An 18,185-nucleotide genomic window follows, 5' to 3' on the forward strand; every position below is an offset into this window, starting at 1 on the left:
GCCAATAGCCCAAGATTCTCCAGCCGCAGCAATAACTACATCAAATACAGGCTCAAAACTTTTCAGCCACAACTGCAAGCTAGTGCCAAACCATATTTCTCCATCACAACAACTCATTCTCTTTCGGTCATCACACAGTATGAATGCTGCAGAACATCTGATCATTAGCAGAACCAAGAAACAAAATTAATGGAAGGGAAGTTCGTAAGTCGAAGACGGTAGAAACTTAGTTTATTGTTGTCTAGTAGTTCCTATAAATTAATTTTGTCTTTACTTCAAAATGTCGTTTTGCTAACCGATTTTTTTTAGTGAAATGGATCTCAATTATTGATATTATTAATTATACAACCTTTGAAATTATTAACTTTAGTAATTATACCATGATTATTATCCTCCTGATTATATCGCCGTTTAATAACCATATTCATAATTCTTTATTGTGATTCGATTCATGGCCTTCAGCCTGTTCGTTGTATCACTGATTTGTCTTGAATATAAATTGAAGCATATTTTTAGGCGTATTATACAAAAACTATTATTTCTTGTTATCTAGTTTTAAACTTTTTGCCCAATTTTAAATTCCATTTAACATCCAATGTTAGTCCCATCTGTTAAGTAACATCAGAACGTTGTTAACAGATCCCATACACAAACGAGCTCGTTAGGAAGGGAAATATTTAACCTTATTTAATTCCATGTGCACAATGGCACGAAATTAAACGATGGGAACACCATATGGGTGATTTTTCTCATATCTTTTTTTGAATTGTTCAGCATAGAAATATAAATCAAACGATAAGGGCGTAATATAAACTTGTTTAGTTTTAATTTAAATCAAAATCGATTTAAGTATGTTAACATAAAGTAATTTTCAACTGAATACGAATAAACTGTATGAACTCGATGCCTGAAGAGAGATATTTTTAATATGGCGAGATAAGTTCACATTATAAAAAGGTAGAGGGTTAAGTTAAATTAAATGTTTTTTTTTTTTTTTCCTTTTGTGCTCAGTGGCACAAATGGGAATAACATACAGAATAAAATTTGAATTTTGTATGTATCATTAAGTGAAGTAAAATTAAATCTCGTTAATGAATTTGGTAATATATTATCCTTTAGATAATAAACAACGAATATAATAATTATTCCTAAGCGTTATTGATATCTGTTATAACCTAATGTTATAAAATAAATATGAATTGAAGCTTTGAAATTTAACATTATGAGGTTCTAATTGGTTAACATAAGGTAATGTAGAGGTTATCCAGCCAAGGTACAGATTTTGGGAGTCATCATCATCGATGAGACTCATTGGGGATTTTGTAGAAAATCCATTGGGAGGGCAAGGTAACCCAGCAAACATCTTGGGTACCATAAACAACAACAACAACTTTAATTCTTTTTAATTTAAATAAGCGTTTCTTTTATGAATATGTGTATTGATAATGAATCAATATTTTTGTTTATGGCTGGTCGGGAGTGGCCACTGAGCTAGGCCGAATTTCTTCAATGGCAAGTGTATACCAGCGACATCTTGGTATGCCTCATTCCCCCCTTTACACTCCGACTTAGTTACATAACAATGGCGCCCAACGTGGGGCCAATGTCTTAGGTTCAACTCCCATCAATGGGAATTGTTCCTGAACATTAGGTGTATGAATTTTTGTTTGATTGGTTTTCAGTATGTCTTGAGTTGTTGTTATATTACAACATACCAATTGCGACTTAAGGTCAATTAAATTTTAACATCATTTCTTGAATGTCAACTTAAAGGAAAAGAGTTTTAGTCGTCTTGCAAGCCTGAGTTTATGTCAAGCTGCAATTTTGTGACAAAACTTCTATGTTATTAAGTTCATACTTCGACTTTCTTTAAAGCTTTATAATATATTGTCATCTGCAGTTGATTATTTATGATCTTTTGCATGATTTGCTATATTATAGCTGCTTTAATATATTGATTTATTGGAATTGAAATTTTTGGGGAAAATTTTGACCACGCTTTTGGAAAATGATGAAGATCAGGTTGATAGGCTTAGTAGCACAGGAGTTCTTGAGGTAGTTCAGTCCGCCTTAGAGGCCACCCAAGCATCAATGGTTGAAACGATGAAAAAGGAAATGCAGAAAGCGGTTGCTGCTGCAGTTCAAGCTGCTTTTTCTCAATCTTCCGTTCCTCCAGCTAATCCTATCAACAGACAAGAACCACATTCTCAAAGCATTGATTGGCCTCATGATTTGCCACCGCTACAAACCGATACCAGATATGCCGGTTCGGGTAGTAGAAATCATGAAGTTCCTACTCGAAATAGGGAAGATTTTAGTAGGCCCAGGTATCCATATCTCAGTAAGTGGGGCATTAAGTTTGATGCTACCCCAAAGACACCAAATGTCGAAGATTTCATCTTTCGAGTAGAAAGACTTCGGAATAGTTATGGCTGCCCAGAACAAGAATTGGTTGATGAATTTCATCATTTATTGGAAGGTCGTCCTTGCCAATGGTATTGGGGAAAGATTAGACAGTATCCAAACATGAACTGGGAAATGTTAAAGATCAGTATAGTCCATGAATTTCAACGTTTTCAATCAAATCTTGATGTGATGAGGCAGATTATGGACAGAAAGCAGGGTAGGGATGATGAGGCGACTCCTAGCCTCATCACTACAATGCAGCCCAAGAAAACCTAAGGAAAAACCCAAGAACGAAAACACGCGGGTGATGTATCTTCTTCGATGGTTCGAAAGAAACTCAAATTTTATTTACTATTCTACAAAATATTTACAACTCTTAAAACTAACACACACAGACAATACATTTAGTAATGTACGCTTTCTACATAAATACATCATGCACACCACGCACACACTGCGTTGCGGGTGATAAGAAACATACACTATTTTATTACCGACCCTTTCTATTTATGGCCGACATCTGTTATGTGTAAAGATAGCACATTGGTGCGTTGACTAAAATCTACCTGACACCATTAAAAACAATTCTATAAAATTGTCCATACTCCCCGCCGTGAAAAGATCCTAATCTTTTAACAATTGTATGTATTAGTATCTTATCTTTTACAAACTAAATTTTTTAGTAATATTGCAATTACATTTAATTTTGTAACTGCTGAAGGCATTACTTAGATTCTAAAACTAATTATATGAATGCAACAATTATTATAACTTAATTCTAGGTGATGGCACCCAACACCTTCAGCAACCAGCTCGGACGGGGACTTCTTTTCCATTGCTTAATTACATGGTAAATCCATTTTCTTCGTAGAGGATAACCTGAAACATTGCTAGCGTCAGCTCTGGTTGTGCGATAACCGGTAACTTCTTCATTGGCATTAAACATCGATGCCTTTTTGCTAGCGCCACTTTGTATTTCTTGTGATTTCATAACCATGTTGATCGGAGGTTCATATGTTGCACTAACTCTCAATTTGTTGATATCACCCTCAATGGTGCCTGAGCGATGGAAATTTACGTCATTCTCTTTGTCATTGGCATTAGGTTTAAATTGGAAACCACCGATATGTACTTCTTTAGTACCTTTCTTCAGTACCATTTCTTCAAGATCACTTTGGGAAATTTCGATGTGATCTTTCTCCCTGCTGGGTTGACTCATATCTTTTTCGTTCCACAGTAATTTGTCGTACATAGCACTTTCTTCTTGTAGTTGTTGTTGTGCCATTCCATTTCGTAGACGTCGCAATTCATCTTCCAGATTTACTACCTCAGCAGCATGGCATGTCCGTTCCTGTTGGATCAATTCCTCCAAATCACGATTACGGGTATTCAATGCAGCATTTGTAGCTTCCAACTCATTAATGCGACTATTCAAGCTATGATTGGCTTCTGCTTGAAGACTATTAATCTCTTGTTGGTACATCATTTCAAGTTTGCGCATTTGTTCTTCGTGTTGTTCACGCAACTGTTGTAACACTGCACTGATTTCAGCTTGGTGGCGAGAATGTATTTCATCAATTTCTCGCAAATGACTTTGCTCCTTAAACGTGAGTTCTTCGCGTAGACTCTGAATGCGGTTTTGCAAATCCGTACGGATCATAGATTCAGCGTTTAAATATTTACGAGCTTCGTCCAATTGTTGTCGTAGACACTCCGATTCTTTCTGCACTTCACAAAAATTTTCCACAGCCTTTTCCTTTTCAGCATAAGCAGCATTGTATTTGACGGTAACGTCAGTGACCTGTGACTCATACATGCGAGCCTTTTCTTCAGCAAGTCGGCAGTCCTTGATTTGTTGATCCAATTTGGACTTAAATTGCTCATTTTCTTCACGTAATCGATTTGTTTCACTTTTTAATTTTAGCGAAACATCAGCGCGAACGTTTTCGTTTTTCCTTTCCGTAGTTTCCCCTACACTACCTGTAAATTTTACTAGATAATCCCTAATTCTGACTCTTTTAGGCGCTATTCTCGAAATGTTCCCACTTCGCACTATGTGGTAGCAAATTTTTAAAAAATTGAAATTCTCCACCAGATCATCTTCTTCAGGAAATTCCCTCAAATATTCCATAAATATTGATGATGCAATATCGTATCTTTCCTTGATATATATTCTATTTGGAAACTCAGTCCTTATCTCGGTCTCCAACTCATTCAAACAATATTCCAAATTTCTTATTGAACCACCTTTTATTGTGGTAGAATGGCGCAGTATGTATCTTTTTTCATACTGCGCTAATGGACTTAAGCTGTCCATCTCAGCTATATATTTAAATCTAGAAGGAGTTCGCAACTCCGACGAATCCCTATTTGATTCTAAGCCCAAATCTATTCTAATCTGACGATCTAAATAGTCGAACTTTTTTATTGCATATCGCACACCTGAGGCGAATATGCTATGCATTTCATATGGAAATTTTCCCATATGCCGGAGCTCCCTATCATTGTCTAAAAAATCCTTTCTGGCTTCCGTAAAAGAACTAACAATGACTTCACACTTTTCCCTAGTTTCTTTGGCTACACTTGTTTGAGCAATTTTGCTCATTTTTAAGTATAGCGACACAATATATTCGCCCAACATCTTTTGATGCTGAATGAATTCTCCAAAATTCATTTTGACGAAAAAATATTGTGCGCCTTTAAGAAAACAAATTCAATTTTTTTTGTTTCTTTAAATAAACATATTACCAACCTAACGTAGTCACTTTTTTTTAAGTTTCACTACGTGTCACTAACACTATACTAAATAGACGGATACACTATCACATTTCACTATGATCCTAGCCTATCCTAGCGGATAAATACAACGCAGTAACTTTTTTTCTACGCGCTTATCCCGCTATTATCTATCTACGCGAACTATTACGTGTCTTTTTTTAAACACGAAACAATCACTTTGGGGTCACCAAATGATGAGGCGACTCCTAGCCTCATCACTACAATGCAGCCCAAGAAAACCTAAGGAAAAACCCAAGAACGAAAACACGCGGGTGATGTATCTTCTTCGATGGTTCGAAAGAAACTCAAATTTTATTTACTATTCTACAAAATATTTACAACTCTTAAAACTAACACACACAGACAATACATTTAGTAATGTACGCTTTCTACATAAATACATCATGCACACCACGCACACACTGCGTTGCGGGTGATAAGAAACATACACTATTTTATTACCGACCCTTTCTATTTATGGCCGACATCTGTTATGTGTAAAGATAGCACATTGGTGCGTTGACTAAAATCTACCTGACACCATTAAAAACAATTCTATAAAATTGTCCAAGGGATGAATCTGCTACTCAATATATAGATGCCATAAATAGCCTGCGTACTCAGTTGAGGGAACCTTTGAAAGATTTTGAAGTTATAGACATTCTCAAAGCGGGATTAAAACCCCGACTTGCCCATTTAACTTTCAGTGGCACCTTTTATTCTGTTGAACAATTCCGAAATGAAGTTAGAAAAGCTGAAGAGTTTCTTGAAAGGGAATCGTCGATGAGATTTAGAACAGGCCAACCCCCTCGAATGATAAATGAAATTAACGATTCTGATTTTGATGATTTAGTCCATGATGTTGAGGAGTTGCGTTTACGGCAGAAGCCAACTGGTGTTTCCAAAAATGAGCCTTCACGGTGTTGGAATTGCGGCAGCAATGGCCACATTTTTAAGAACTGCTCTAGTTCACATCGTTCAATATTTTGTTTCCGCTGTGGATCACCAGGGGTTACCACTCCACAATGCAATCAATGCAAACAAATTAGTCGTCCTTCTAATGTTTCTAAATCCGAATCCATAGCTACTCAGACAGTGGATTGACTAGCCTCTACTGATGTTTCCACTCATACAGATCCAATTTTTTCTGATCCATGTAGAGTATTACCCAGACTTTCCAATAACTTAGCCAAAACCAAACCTGATTTGACATTACCTTTTCACGTCCGCATGGCCAATTATATGAAGACTCGTGATAGAATTTTCAATTCCGAAATAACTGCCGATACCACTGTTTTTGTTTCCAAACGTATTATGAAGACCCGTCAGCGATATAAACGTAGGCGACTTAAAAGGTTATCAATATCGTCTGCTCAATTTTCTGATTTTAGACCCAATGATCCTCGACCATTTAGAGAAGTTCTTGTTAATGGAGTATCAGTTTTAGCTCTTTTTGATAGTGGAGCCAGTGTCACCTGCTTAGGTAAAAATTGTTTTTCTTTGATTGATGAATTAAATCTGAAGGTTAATCCTGTGTATAAATGTAGCGTTGGTACAGCTAGTGGCCAGCGAGTTTCCTGTTCTGGTAAAGTTAGTGTTGAGCTCTCGTACGACGGTAAGACGAAGACCATGGATGTTTATCTTATTCCTGGTCTCGAGAATTCCATGTACTGCGGGGTAGACTTTTGGAAAGAGTTCAGCGTAGCACCAAAACTTATTAGCAGCTTAGAGATCCATTCCGATAAAATAGATTCCGATATGCATATCTTGTCCGATGACCAATTAGCCTTGCTGGAGAAAGCTAAGGAAAGTTTTAGAGATTTTGAGAAGCATGGTCTCGGCAAGACAGATCTGGAGGAGCATGTCATTGACACGGGGGATGCTGTCCCAATAAAACAACGACATTATCCAGTATCGCCAGCTGTCGAGTCTCTTATATATCAGGAATTGGATCGCATGTTGAGTCTAGGTGTTATAGAACCAAGTACAAGTCCATGGAATTCGCCAGTAACACTCGTACGTAGAGGCGAAAAGAACAGGCTTTGCTTGGATGCACGCAAGCTAAACGAAGTTACCGTAAAAGATGCTTATCCGCTACCATTTATAGACGCACTCTTAGGCAGGCTTCAAGACACTTATTTTATATCAAGCATCGACTTGAAGGATGCATTTTGGCAAGTGCCTCTGGCAACAGAAAGCCGTCCGAAGACTGCGTTTACAGTTCCGGGGAGACCACACTATCAATTTACTGTCATGCCGTTTGGGTTGTGCAATGCAGCCCAACGGTTATGTCGGTTAATGGATAGAGTGATCTCACCGGAACTGAAAAACAAGGTTTTCGTATACCTCGACGACTTGTTAGTAGTTTCTCCGGATTTTGACTCACATGTCGAACTACTTCGTCAGGTAGGTGAAATGTTGACCAGGGCAAACTTGACCATTAATCTCAAGAAATCCAAATTTTGTCATCGAGAGCTTAGATACCTCGGGTATATCGTTGGGGCAGGAAAATTGAAGCCTGATCCATCGAAGATTAACTCAATCACTGATATTCCAATTCCAAAGTCCGCTAGAGATGTTCGTAGGTTCCTAGGGATGGCTTCTTGGTTTAGGCGCTTCATCAAAGATTATGCCGAAATAACCGCTCCCATGACTAGCACCTTGAAGAAGGGCAGAACTTTTTCATTCGGTGATTCCGCAATCGAGGCTTTCAATAAATTAAAAGTAGCTCTGACTACAAGTCCTGTGTTGAACCATCCTGTATTCGATAAAAGATTTTACGTGCAATGCGACGCATCCAATCTTGGATTAGGGGCAGTGCTGTTCCAGCTAGACGCTGAAGGTCTGGAACGTCCCATCGCCTTTCATTCCGCTCAGTTGACGAATGCTGAACGGAATTATAGTGTCACTGAGCGGGAGTGCTTAGCCGTGATCAGTGCAATAAAGAAATTCCGTCCTTTCATAGAAATGATGCCGTTCACGGTTATCACTGATCACAGTGCTTTGAAATGGCTGATGGGGCAGAAAGATCTCAGTGGTCGGTTGGCGAGGTGGAGTTTGAAGCTTCAGGCTTTTAACTTCGATATACAGCACAGAAAGGGATCGCAAAATGTAGTCGCGGACACTTTATCTCGCTTACACATGGATGAAATCAACATGTTCACTGATGAAAAGCCTTTGATTGATTTAAGTTCTCCCGAATTCAAGAGTGAAGAATACACTCAGTTGTTGGAAATGGTACGCGAGAACCGAGATAGTCTTCCCGATTTGAAAATCGTTGATTCCTTTGTTTATAAAAAGACGATTCCGGCTGATGGTACACCCGTTCACGAGAACTTCATATGGAAACTCTGGGTTCCTTCCGGTTTAACCGAATCACTGGTGGAAAATGCACACACGTCTTCAACAAAATGTCATTGTGGTATTGGTAGAACGATAGCGGCACTTCGACAGTATTTCTATTGGCCCAAGATGGCAAAGCAAGTTCGTGATTTTGTTAATGGTTGTATTTCGTGTAAGGAGACGAAAGCTCCGAACAAAATATTGAGGGCCAAAATGGGCAACGAAACTATCACTGACCGACCATGGCAAAAGATATACATTGACTTTATTGGGCCGTTTCCGAAATCGAGGTTAGGTAACGCGTTTATATTGATCGTTCTAGACCACTTAACGAAATTTGTCCTTTTAAAACCGCTCGCGAAAGCCAATTCGAAAAGTGTCGTTAAATTTTTAGAGTCCGAGGTTTTCCATAAGTTTGGCGTGCCACAGCTAGTCCATTCAGACAATGGAAAACAGTTCGTTTCTTCGGAATTCACTTTCTTTTTAGAAAAATATGGATGTAAACAAATCCGAAACGCGGTTCACTCGCCGCAAGCGAATGCTTCCGAGAGGGTCAATCGGAGCATTATCGCGGCGATTAGATTGTACGTTTCGGAGGATCAGAAAGATTGGGATAGATATCTATCCGCAATCGAATGTTCTTTACGATCCACATTGCACACGACACTTGGTTGTTCACCGTATTTTTCTTTGTTTGGCACACATATGGTTACACACGCGAGCGAGTACGAATTGGCACACAAACTTGGGGTTTTGGAAGACGGCGCGGTCGAAATTGTTCCGAAGCACGATATTCTGGCTTTGGTTCGAGACACGATTAAAAGTAAAATACACGATTGTTACGAGAAATCTGCAACACGTTACAACACGCGATCTCGCGACGTTTCATTTAAACCGGGACAGGAAATACTTAGGCGCAATTTCGTTTTAAGTGACGCTTCGCGCCATCTTAATTCCAAACTATGCCAGAAATTTGTCAAGTGCAGAGTTGCCAGACAGGTAGGATCTTCACTATATGAACTTGAAGATTTAAATGGTAGAAAAATTGGGATATACCATTCTAAAGACCTGCAGCATATGGTACCAAAAAATAACTGCTCGGCTTTGTTTTAATTTCTCTTTGCGATTTCTATACACATGTAGACCATGACTGATCTACATACATATCAGGGTCGCGGTTCTTCCCCACGTTCATGATATCGGTTGACTTCCCGAATCAGTTACCTTCGACAGGCCTCCGATAACATGTTCGGGTTTGTTATGTCACCCTCGTTGCGCGCGCTAAAAGTCATGTAACGCGTTAACTCTGCTGTACCCTTTTATATTGGCACCACTTTTCTGGCGGGTGGCAACATTGCTGTCAAATGACGTGGCACTCGAACTGCAACCAACGTCACGCTGAGCCGAAGAAAAACGATCCTTTTTTCTTGTGGTTGCAGCAGCAGAGAAGAACGAACAAACATTTTTGCACGTCGAACTTTTTGCATCGCTTTTAAGACAACCACGTTTTTCATCTGTGAAAATTACTCGTGTGTATAATTACTTGATTTTGCGATTTTGCAAATTTCGGTGTAGTATTAAAAGAAAATAAACTACCGCAACCACCGAGAAACATTAACGCGGGAAAAGAATAAATATAATTAAAATAATATTCCCTCGAATAAAAAAAAAGTGCAAGTAACCGGTCGGACATGTGTTTAACAACCATAAAATACTACATCATGGAATCACGACACGTTATCCTCGTTTCTACTTAAATTACAATAGCCATAAATCGTGCCAGTAATCACTACCGACCACAAAATGTTTGAACTAAATAAATAGCCCATACACAATAGATTTTGCACCACACGACATAACCTCATCATCACACCACATGTTCCCATAGCCCGGTTAAATCATCCAAGATCACACCAAGCAATAGCCCATTCTCGAGAGCGTGTCTATCGAATAAAATAATTACCATCCTGCCACCACCCCGTGTACAGAAATCTGTGTGGGAATTCATCACACACAAACACACCAGATTCGCCTATTTTCTCTGCTTAAATGGGCGACACATTCCAAAACTGCCACCATTGCCCCGCTCGTTTGCCCGAAGACAACAGCTCATACCGGACATAACAAAATACCTCATGCAATAAGACAATCAATTGGATTCCGTTGAAGCGTGCTCTAGAAACACTGAAATTACCCGTCAAAGCCTGCCAGCAGAGATACTCACAGGGAGCCTTCCATTTTCAACGGCAGTGTACGGTGACGTCACAACTCTACCAGCGGATAAAGTATAAGCTAGTATCATCACCATATCCACCAATACACACAGTTCGCCATTCCTTATTCTCCATGCTGTCATATGCCATAATTTGGAACACACAACTATACCGTCTGCAATAGCCCGTGACTTTTCAGCCTCGACCACCACCCGGAACTATTCAGCCCAAACCGATAATCCCCGTAAACCAGTAATCACCATAAGCAACGACCACCATCAACCAAAATCACCACCTGCCAATAGCCCAAGATTCTCCAGCCGCAGCAATAACTACATCAAATACAGGCTCAAAACTTTTCAGCCACAACTGCAAGCTAGTGCCAAATCATATTTCTCCATCACAACAACTCATTCTCTTTCGGTCATCACACAGTATGAATGCTGCAGAACATCTGATCATTAGCAGAACCAAGAAACAAAATTAATGGAAGGGAAGTTCGTAAGTCGAAGACGGTAGAAACTTAGTTTATTGTTGTCTAGTAGTTCCTATAAATTAATTTTGTCTTTACTTCAAAATGTCGTTTTGCTAACCGATTTTTTTTAGTGAAATGGATCTCAATTATTGATATTATTAATTATACAACCTTTGAAATTATTAACTTTAGTAATTATACCATGATTATTATCCTCCTGATTATATCGCCGTTTAATAACCATATTCATAATTCTTTATTGTGATTCGATTCATGGCCTTCAGCCTGTTCGTTGTATCACTGATTTGTCTTGAATATAAATTGAAGCATATTTTTAGGCGTATTATACAAAAACTATTATTTCTTGTTATCTAGTTTTAAACTTTTTGCCCAATTTTAAATTCCATTTAACATCCAATGTTAGTCCCATCTGTTAAGTAACATCAGAACGTTGTTAACAGATCCCATACACAAACGAGCTCGTTAGGAAGGGAAATATTTAACCTTATTTAATTCCATGTGCACAATGGCACGAAATTAAACGATGGGAACACCATATGGGTGATTTTTCTCATATCTTTTTTTGAATTGTTCAGCATAGAAATATAAATCAAACGATAAGGGCGTAATATAAACTTGTTTAGTTTTAATTTAAATCAAAATCGATTTAAGTATGTTAACATAAAGTAATTTTCAACTGAATACGAATAAACTGTATGAACTCGATGCCTGAAGAGAGATATTTTTAATATGGCGAGATAAGTTCACATTATAAAAAGGTAGAGGGTTAAGTTAAATTAAATGTTTTTTTTTTTCCTTTTGTGCTCAGTGGCACAAATGGGAATAACATACAGAATAAAATTTGAATTTTGTATGTATCATTAAGTGAAGTAAAATTAAATCTCGTTAATGAATTTGGTAATATATTATCCTTTAGATAATAAACAACGAATATAATAATTATTCCTAAGCGTTATTGATATCTGTTATAACCTAATGTTATAAAATAAATATGAATTGAAGCTTTGAAATTTAACATTATGAGGTTCTAATTGGTTAACATAAGGTAATGTAGAGGTTATCCAGCCAAGGTACAGATTTTGGGAGTCATCATCATCGATGAGACTCATTGGGGATTTTGTAGAAAATCCATTGGGAGGGCAAGGTAACCCAGCAAACATCTTGGGTACCATAAACAACAACAACAACTTTAATTCTTTTTAATTTAAATAAGCGTTTCTTTTATGAATATGTGTATTGATAATGAATCAATATTTTTGTTTATGGCTGGTCGGGAGTGGCCACTGAGCTAGGCCGAATTTCTTCAATGGCAAGTGTATACCAGCGACATCTTGGTATGCCTCATTCCCCCCTTTACACTCCGACTTAGTTACATAACATCCCTAAATGAAAAATTTACATATGAGTTGCCAAATCATTTTGATATATGAAAATTTTCATAGTGGTCACACTAGGGGTGTCTTTTTACTTACTAAATGTTGCTGAAACATTTTTTCAGCAACTTTTCCTTTATACAACTGTCAAAATCTGTAACATTAGTAATAATTATTACAAATTATCACGTAAAAAGACACAGCTACTATGTGTACAACATTCGCAGGTAGAAAATTTGACATCTCATACGACATTGATAGATGGTGTAAACAACCCTTTATCCCACGCAGTGAAATTTTATTTCCATTACAAAAGTGCAAGCGTATATTTGAATTGATAAAATTTATTACTAATTTTTAGTACTCTAGTAAAGGATTAGCTAGAATATTTGTTAATGTTTTTGTAGAAGACTAATCTGGTAAAAAACCAAATACATAATTTCTTCAAACTTGTCAAAATAATTATCTGTATTACCAAAATTCCACACCATTATCACATGCTTTTGGAAAAAGCATTTGTTACTGTCTTACTGTACGTCTTTGTCAGAAACAAGCAAGGCATAGGGAGATTGGAGCATCAAATACATGAAATCCGCAGAAAATATATACGATAATTATATCTGAACCGATTTTAATATAATTTGGCAAATTTCATTAATATTAAATTGTTATATGTATTTTATTATTAATTTCTATTCAACTTACGAGTTGCATTAACATTGAAGTAGCCATGACGTAATGAAGAATTTTCAAAAAAATGAAAGAGCATAGTCAAAATAATTAGATACCCAATATCAAGCTTTAACTTGCATTTTTTTTTTCTCCGCTTAAATTGATTATCATTTACATACCACATCATATATCTGTTAATATTCATTTCATAATTTAACTCATAACTTATACAATGTATTTATTATTAATTTGTATTCAATTTACGAGTTGCGGTAACATTGGAGTAGCTATGAAGTAATGAAGAATTTAATTGCAATAAATAAAAAATATTTTGTCACCAAGGAGCAATAAAAGCCCTAAAGATTTGGCTTAAACTGCATTTTTTGTAAGGTGTATGTATACTTTTCTGTGCCACTGTTATAGAAGATAAGTGGTGACGAGATCCGAAGAGAGATCAAGTAAAACACAAGATTACCATTTTTGATAATTTATTATTATTTTTTCATATTACATTTGACATGGATGTACACTGAATGTAGGTATTGTTGATTACTTTTATGTTATTTTTGCTTTTTGTTTGTTGGAATACGTAAAATAATTGTTGTATTTGAAAATGTTTACATGTAATTTTACACAAAATATGGTTTTATATTGCAGATAGTGTTTTATTTTCGACGATATACGTATGTATGTTAAAGCAGAGTGTATATGGTTTTGGTTGCTTATAATATTGTTCTGTTAGTAATTTTAAAGTGTGCTGTATGTATGTTTTATTGCCGAAACAAAAAATGCACAATAAACAACAGGTTTAAATGTTCTATGTACTATCAACGGTTAGTTAGGACTTTGATTTTGTTCTTAGTTAGGAATACAATATGTGAATTGTTACGATGATGACCAGTTGTTGTTTTAGAAAAGGAGCTGCAAATTTGTTAGTTACTGTTGTGTCAAAATATGTTTGCACATACATATAAACATCAAATTATTATATTAATTTATTTGTTTGTCGACTTTTTGAATATCTATAGTTTTTCTTTTTTGCCATATATAATTTGTCTTTGAAATATATCTTGTCTGTTTTTTAGTATAACTTAATAGGTATGTATATTTGGACGCAAAATAAATATTAACTGCAATTAAAACATTGATGGTGTTAGGAAATATTATTTAGAAACTTTGTTTTTTTTTCCAAAATTTATTTATAAATATATGGAAAATAATAATGGAACTTACGGTTTTAGTATAGTTTAATATTTTGTTGGGTGTTTCTATGTTTTTTTTTCTAGTTTATTTTGTTTTACATTTTAAATATAAATGCTGTGTATAGGTGTTACACAAATGTGTATATCATTATTTCAATTATACATATATTTTAATGAAAAGTTGAGGTAGATTTTATTTTATCTTATAATATAAGTTTTCACACCTTTTAAAATAAAAACTCATCTGTTGTAAACATTTGCGAATGGGGTAGAGTTTTTCTGGGATTTGGCCTACTAATTGGCTTATGTGAAAATTATTCGTTGTTTTATAATTAAAAACTGTGAAACCAATATAGTATTCTTAATTAAATTCCTGTTTTGCAGCGTTCTTTTCTTCAATATGCCAATTATTTGTAATTTGCATGGTATAATTAAGAAGGCAACCTTACGTTGTTTTTTTTTTTCAAATATGTGTAGTACTTTATCAGATGTATATCGATTTTGAAATGAGTTTACCTTGTTCTTATTATACCATGGTGATTTGTACAAAAAAAATTATATATGTTTATATCCTGCGATGAGAAATGTTTTTTATTTCAAGAAAGTAAATACAATTTTGTATCAAATTTATGTTGACTACTACCCCACTTTATGCTGAAAAAACAATGTTGAAAGTTAATGTCGCGATGTCTTGCGGTGTCGACATACGTAATAGGACGAACACTACGTGCTGTAGCTGCAATCTTTGAACAAATTGTAAAAAGTCTAGAAAAGTGGATCTGGCTGTGAACAGTGAGCGACCTTTTATCGTCAAAATTAACACCTTATAACAAACAGTGACCCTACCTCTTTTGCTGTTTTGATCCGACACATTGAGACAATGCATGGTTTGTTTGAATATTGAATTGCATTGAGTGTGTATATCCATGGTAATATTTGTTTTTGGGTCATTAACAAAAAAAAAAAAAAAAAAAAAAAACGCGAAAATGAGTGGAAGGCCAAATTTTTAGAGTTGTAGTTCCTAGTTCACTGTACTAGTACCAAGACGTATGAGTAACGTCAAAAAATCTAACGTGTGATAGCAGACTGCGTATACGTACAGTCTGTTCATTCAGAAGATGCGGATTCATTTGGCACATCTCTACATGCTTACAAGCTTTCCTTGCACACATTTACAAATTGTTTGTATATACTATTTTGAACGAATAAGGGAACCAAAAGAAAAAAATGGTATCAGCAGGTAGCACCTTGTAATCTACGTTATATATCAGATGCATATGACATCAATATCGTTATATATGTACGTTGATTACGGTGGATAGGTCATGTGACGATGTAGTTTAAAAAGGCGGGAGTAGTCTCTCGACTGAAAAAACATGCTGTTTGATTATTTAAAATACCGATAGATCCATTTATATTGAATATTGCCAACGTATAGGTACAGATACATATATTCGACGTCGCCATCGAATAAATTTTCTCTCAAACACGCCGACTACTGTCTTATCTGCTAGAGCAATAATGATGATTCTTAGAACAAATATTCCATGCCGATTCTTCAAAGTAAAAAAAAATTGCATTCCAATTTTATTACAGAAGTACTCAAAAATCTAACCAGTTTATTGAACCCACGACCATCTACGCACAATCCAATTTGAGTTCTACTTATGGACATTCCATTTTATATAAATAATGTGTGAATTGAAGAAATATTTAAAATAAAATGTACCAAACAAATAACACGAAATGAATAAAACAAACCACTACAAAATTAAAACATCAATACTTTTTTCTTTCGTTTTCCGTTTTTTTTTAATTTTATATTTTTGTTTGAAAATATAAAGTTTTACAATTTTTTTGTTTAACAAAACAAAATAGTTTGTTATTTTTTTTTAATTTTAATTCTTAATTCTGTTTTGTTGTTATTGTTTTTTTTTTGTTTTGTAATAACTATTAATGCTTTAAAATTATAGATAAAAAATAATAAAATTAATTAATGTATATTTAAAAAAATATATATGTATGTAATAATAAAATATTGTATTGTAACTGTTTCCTTGACAAAAAATTTACAAATGTTTAAAAATAAATTTTATTCATTTTTTTATTGTTGTTTAGTTTCCATTGTTTTTGTTGTTACTGTTGTTGGAGTTTCTATATATTAAAGGATTTACACAGTTCTATATAATTTTACAAAAAATATGTTATTTCTTGCTTTTTATGTATTCAAATATAAGTAAGTTTTTAGTACGATATAGTAGTGTAAGACGGTAAATTTGTAAAAAAGGTAATAATCATAAAACGAAATGTATATTTATTTAATTATTTGTAAATATCAAACGGCTTAAATTAAAAACTACTATCACACAGAAGAAACCGCTCAATAATTTACAAATGCTTAAAATATTAATAAACTAAACATAAAATAATAATAGTAATAAAAAATATAACAAAGCGAACTAAATTTGTAAAATTGTAAATATGTATGTATTTGTTTTAAATGTAATATAGTTAGGCAAATATATATTTTTCAAAAAAAAAAAAAATTCTCAAACTTAATTAAGCAGATTAGACAAACAAGTACTTCCTTAAGAAAAGAATTCTCTGAGTTACAAAATATTTAGATTTGTAATTCCGCAGTTTCTAATGGAGGGGGGTACGGATTTGATTTGTGGTTGCTGTCTAGTTTTCATCTCAAAAATGAAAAAAAAATAATAATTAATGCAGTACAAAATATTGTTTTAAATAAAGGATGCTTTTCAAGAAATTGATTCTAAGAATTCTTCATTGAATTTCAAAGCAATACAAGACGGCAATAAAAAAATGTTGTAGCTCAGTCTCCAGTGAATTACCGTTATTTGCCTTGCTTTGAAATTCTAAACATGTACTTTTCTTTTACTTTTTGTAAAAAATATGATTTTTTGCCTTTTGATTTATTTTAAAAAAATGTATTATTTGTTTTTGTTTTTTTGTTTTTCGCACAACAATTGCATATTGGAGAAAAGTGCTGCTTAAAATGTATGGTAATATTTATGTTGTATATTTAGGGGGTAGGAGGAGGATGGTAGTAGTATTTATTGTATATATGTATATTTTTATATAACTTTAAAAAGATTTTAGTTTATGTATTACTAGGCGTTTACACACAGACAGTATTGGCAAGACAATAGCAAAGTTACAAACCATTTTCAACAACACATTCATACTTTTCTCTATATATATTTAAAAATTTATAAATGCATTTGTGAAAAAGGTTTGTATTTTTGATATTGTCTTGCCAATACTGGTATTTGTAAACGCAGGGTTAGAAGACAAATACTGCCATACTTGGCTGTACTTTCAGCTGTGTATTTTGAACTTGGTATAAATTTGATTATTTTTTTTCTTACTATTTTCGTTGTTTTTGTTTTTATCGAAAATAACAAAAAGGTTGGGTTAATAAATGTTAATGTAAGTTAGCCAATAAAACATATGTGTATATGTGGTTGAAATTGTAGTAGTTCTAAGAGGCATGTTAATCTATTTAATTATTATTTGTATTGTAGTTTTTGTTTTTTTTAGTTATATTTAAGCCAATTGTTTATGTATATATTATTTCTTTGTGGGTCTTGTTTGTATCGAGAATTGTTTTTTGCTGATTTCCATAAATACATTTTTGTTATTTCATATTATTATTTCCCCAATTGTTTTCATTTGTTATATA

The 18,185-nt window shown here is 34.5% G+C and overlaps 1 protein-coding gene across 1 annotated transcript; it reads right to left on the bottom strand.

Annotated features, from left to right (window-relative positions):
• Positions 1-1,783: 1,783 nt before the first annotated feature.
• Positions 1,784-6,134, bottom strand: LOC141396851 (lamin Dm0-like). The gene is made up of 3 exons (XM_073972525.1): positions 6,065-6,134; positions 3,254-4,386; positions 1,784-1,816 (listed from the first exon to the last, which is right to left on the bottom strand). The coding sequence occupies exons 1-3, from the start codon at positions 6,132-6,134 to the stop codon at positions 1,784-1,786; spliced, it is 1,236 nt and encodes a 411-aa protein (XP_073828626.1).
• Positions 6,135-18,185: the final 12,051 nt, after the last annotated feature.

The sequence above is a fragment of the Musca autumnalis genome, unplaced genomic scaffold, assembly GCF_047663935.1.
Source record: "Musca autumnalis isolate F117 unplaced genomic scaffold, ASM4766393v1 scaffold_3, whole genome shotgun sequence".
NCBI lineage: Eukaryota > Metazoa > Arthropoda > Insecta > Diptera > Muscidae > Musca > Musca autumnalis.

Bases quoted from the DNA above. Each gene is read 5' to 3' on its own strand.
- LOC141396851 (XM_073972525.1), bottom strand. From the start codon at position 6,134: ATGTGGCCATTGCTGCCGCAATTCCAACACCGTGAAGGCTCATTTTTG. The intron at 4,387-6,064 runs GTAAACGCAACT...TAAAATTTACAG, and splicing joins AACACCAGTTGGCTTCTGCC to GTAGTGTAGGGGAAACTACG. The intron at 1,817-3,253 runs GTAATTAAGCAA...ACAAAATTGCAG, and splicing joins GAAGAAAATGGATTTACCAT to CTTGACATAAACTCAGGCTT.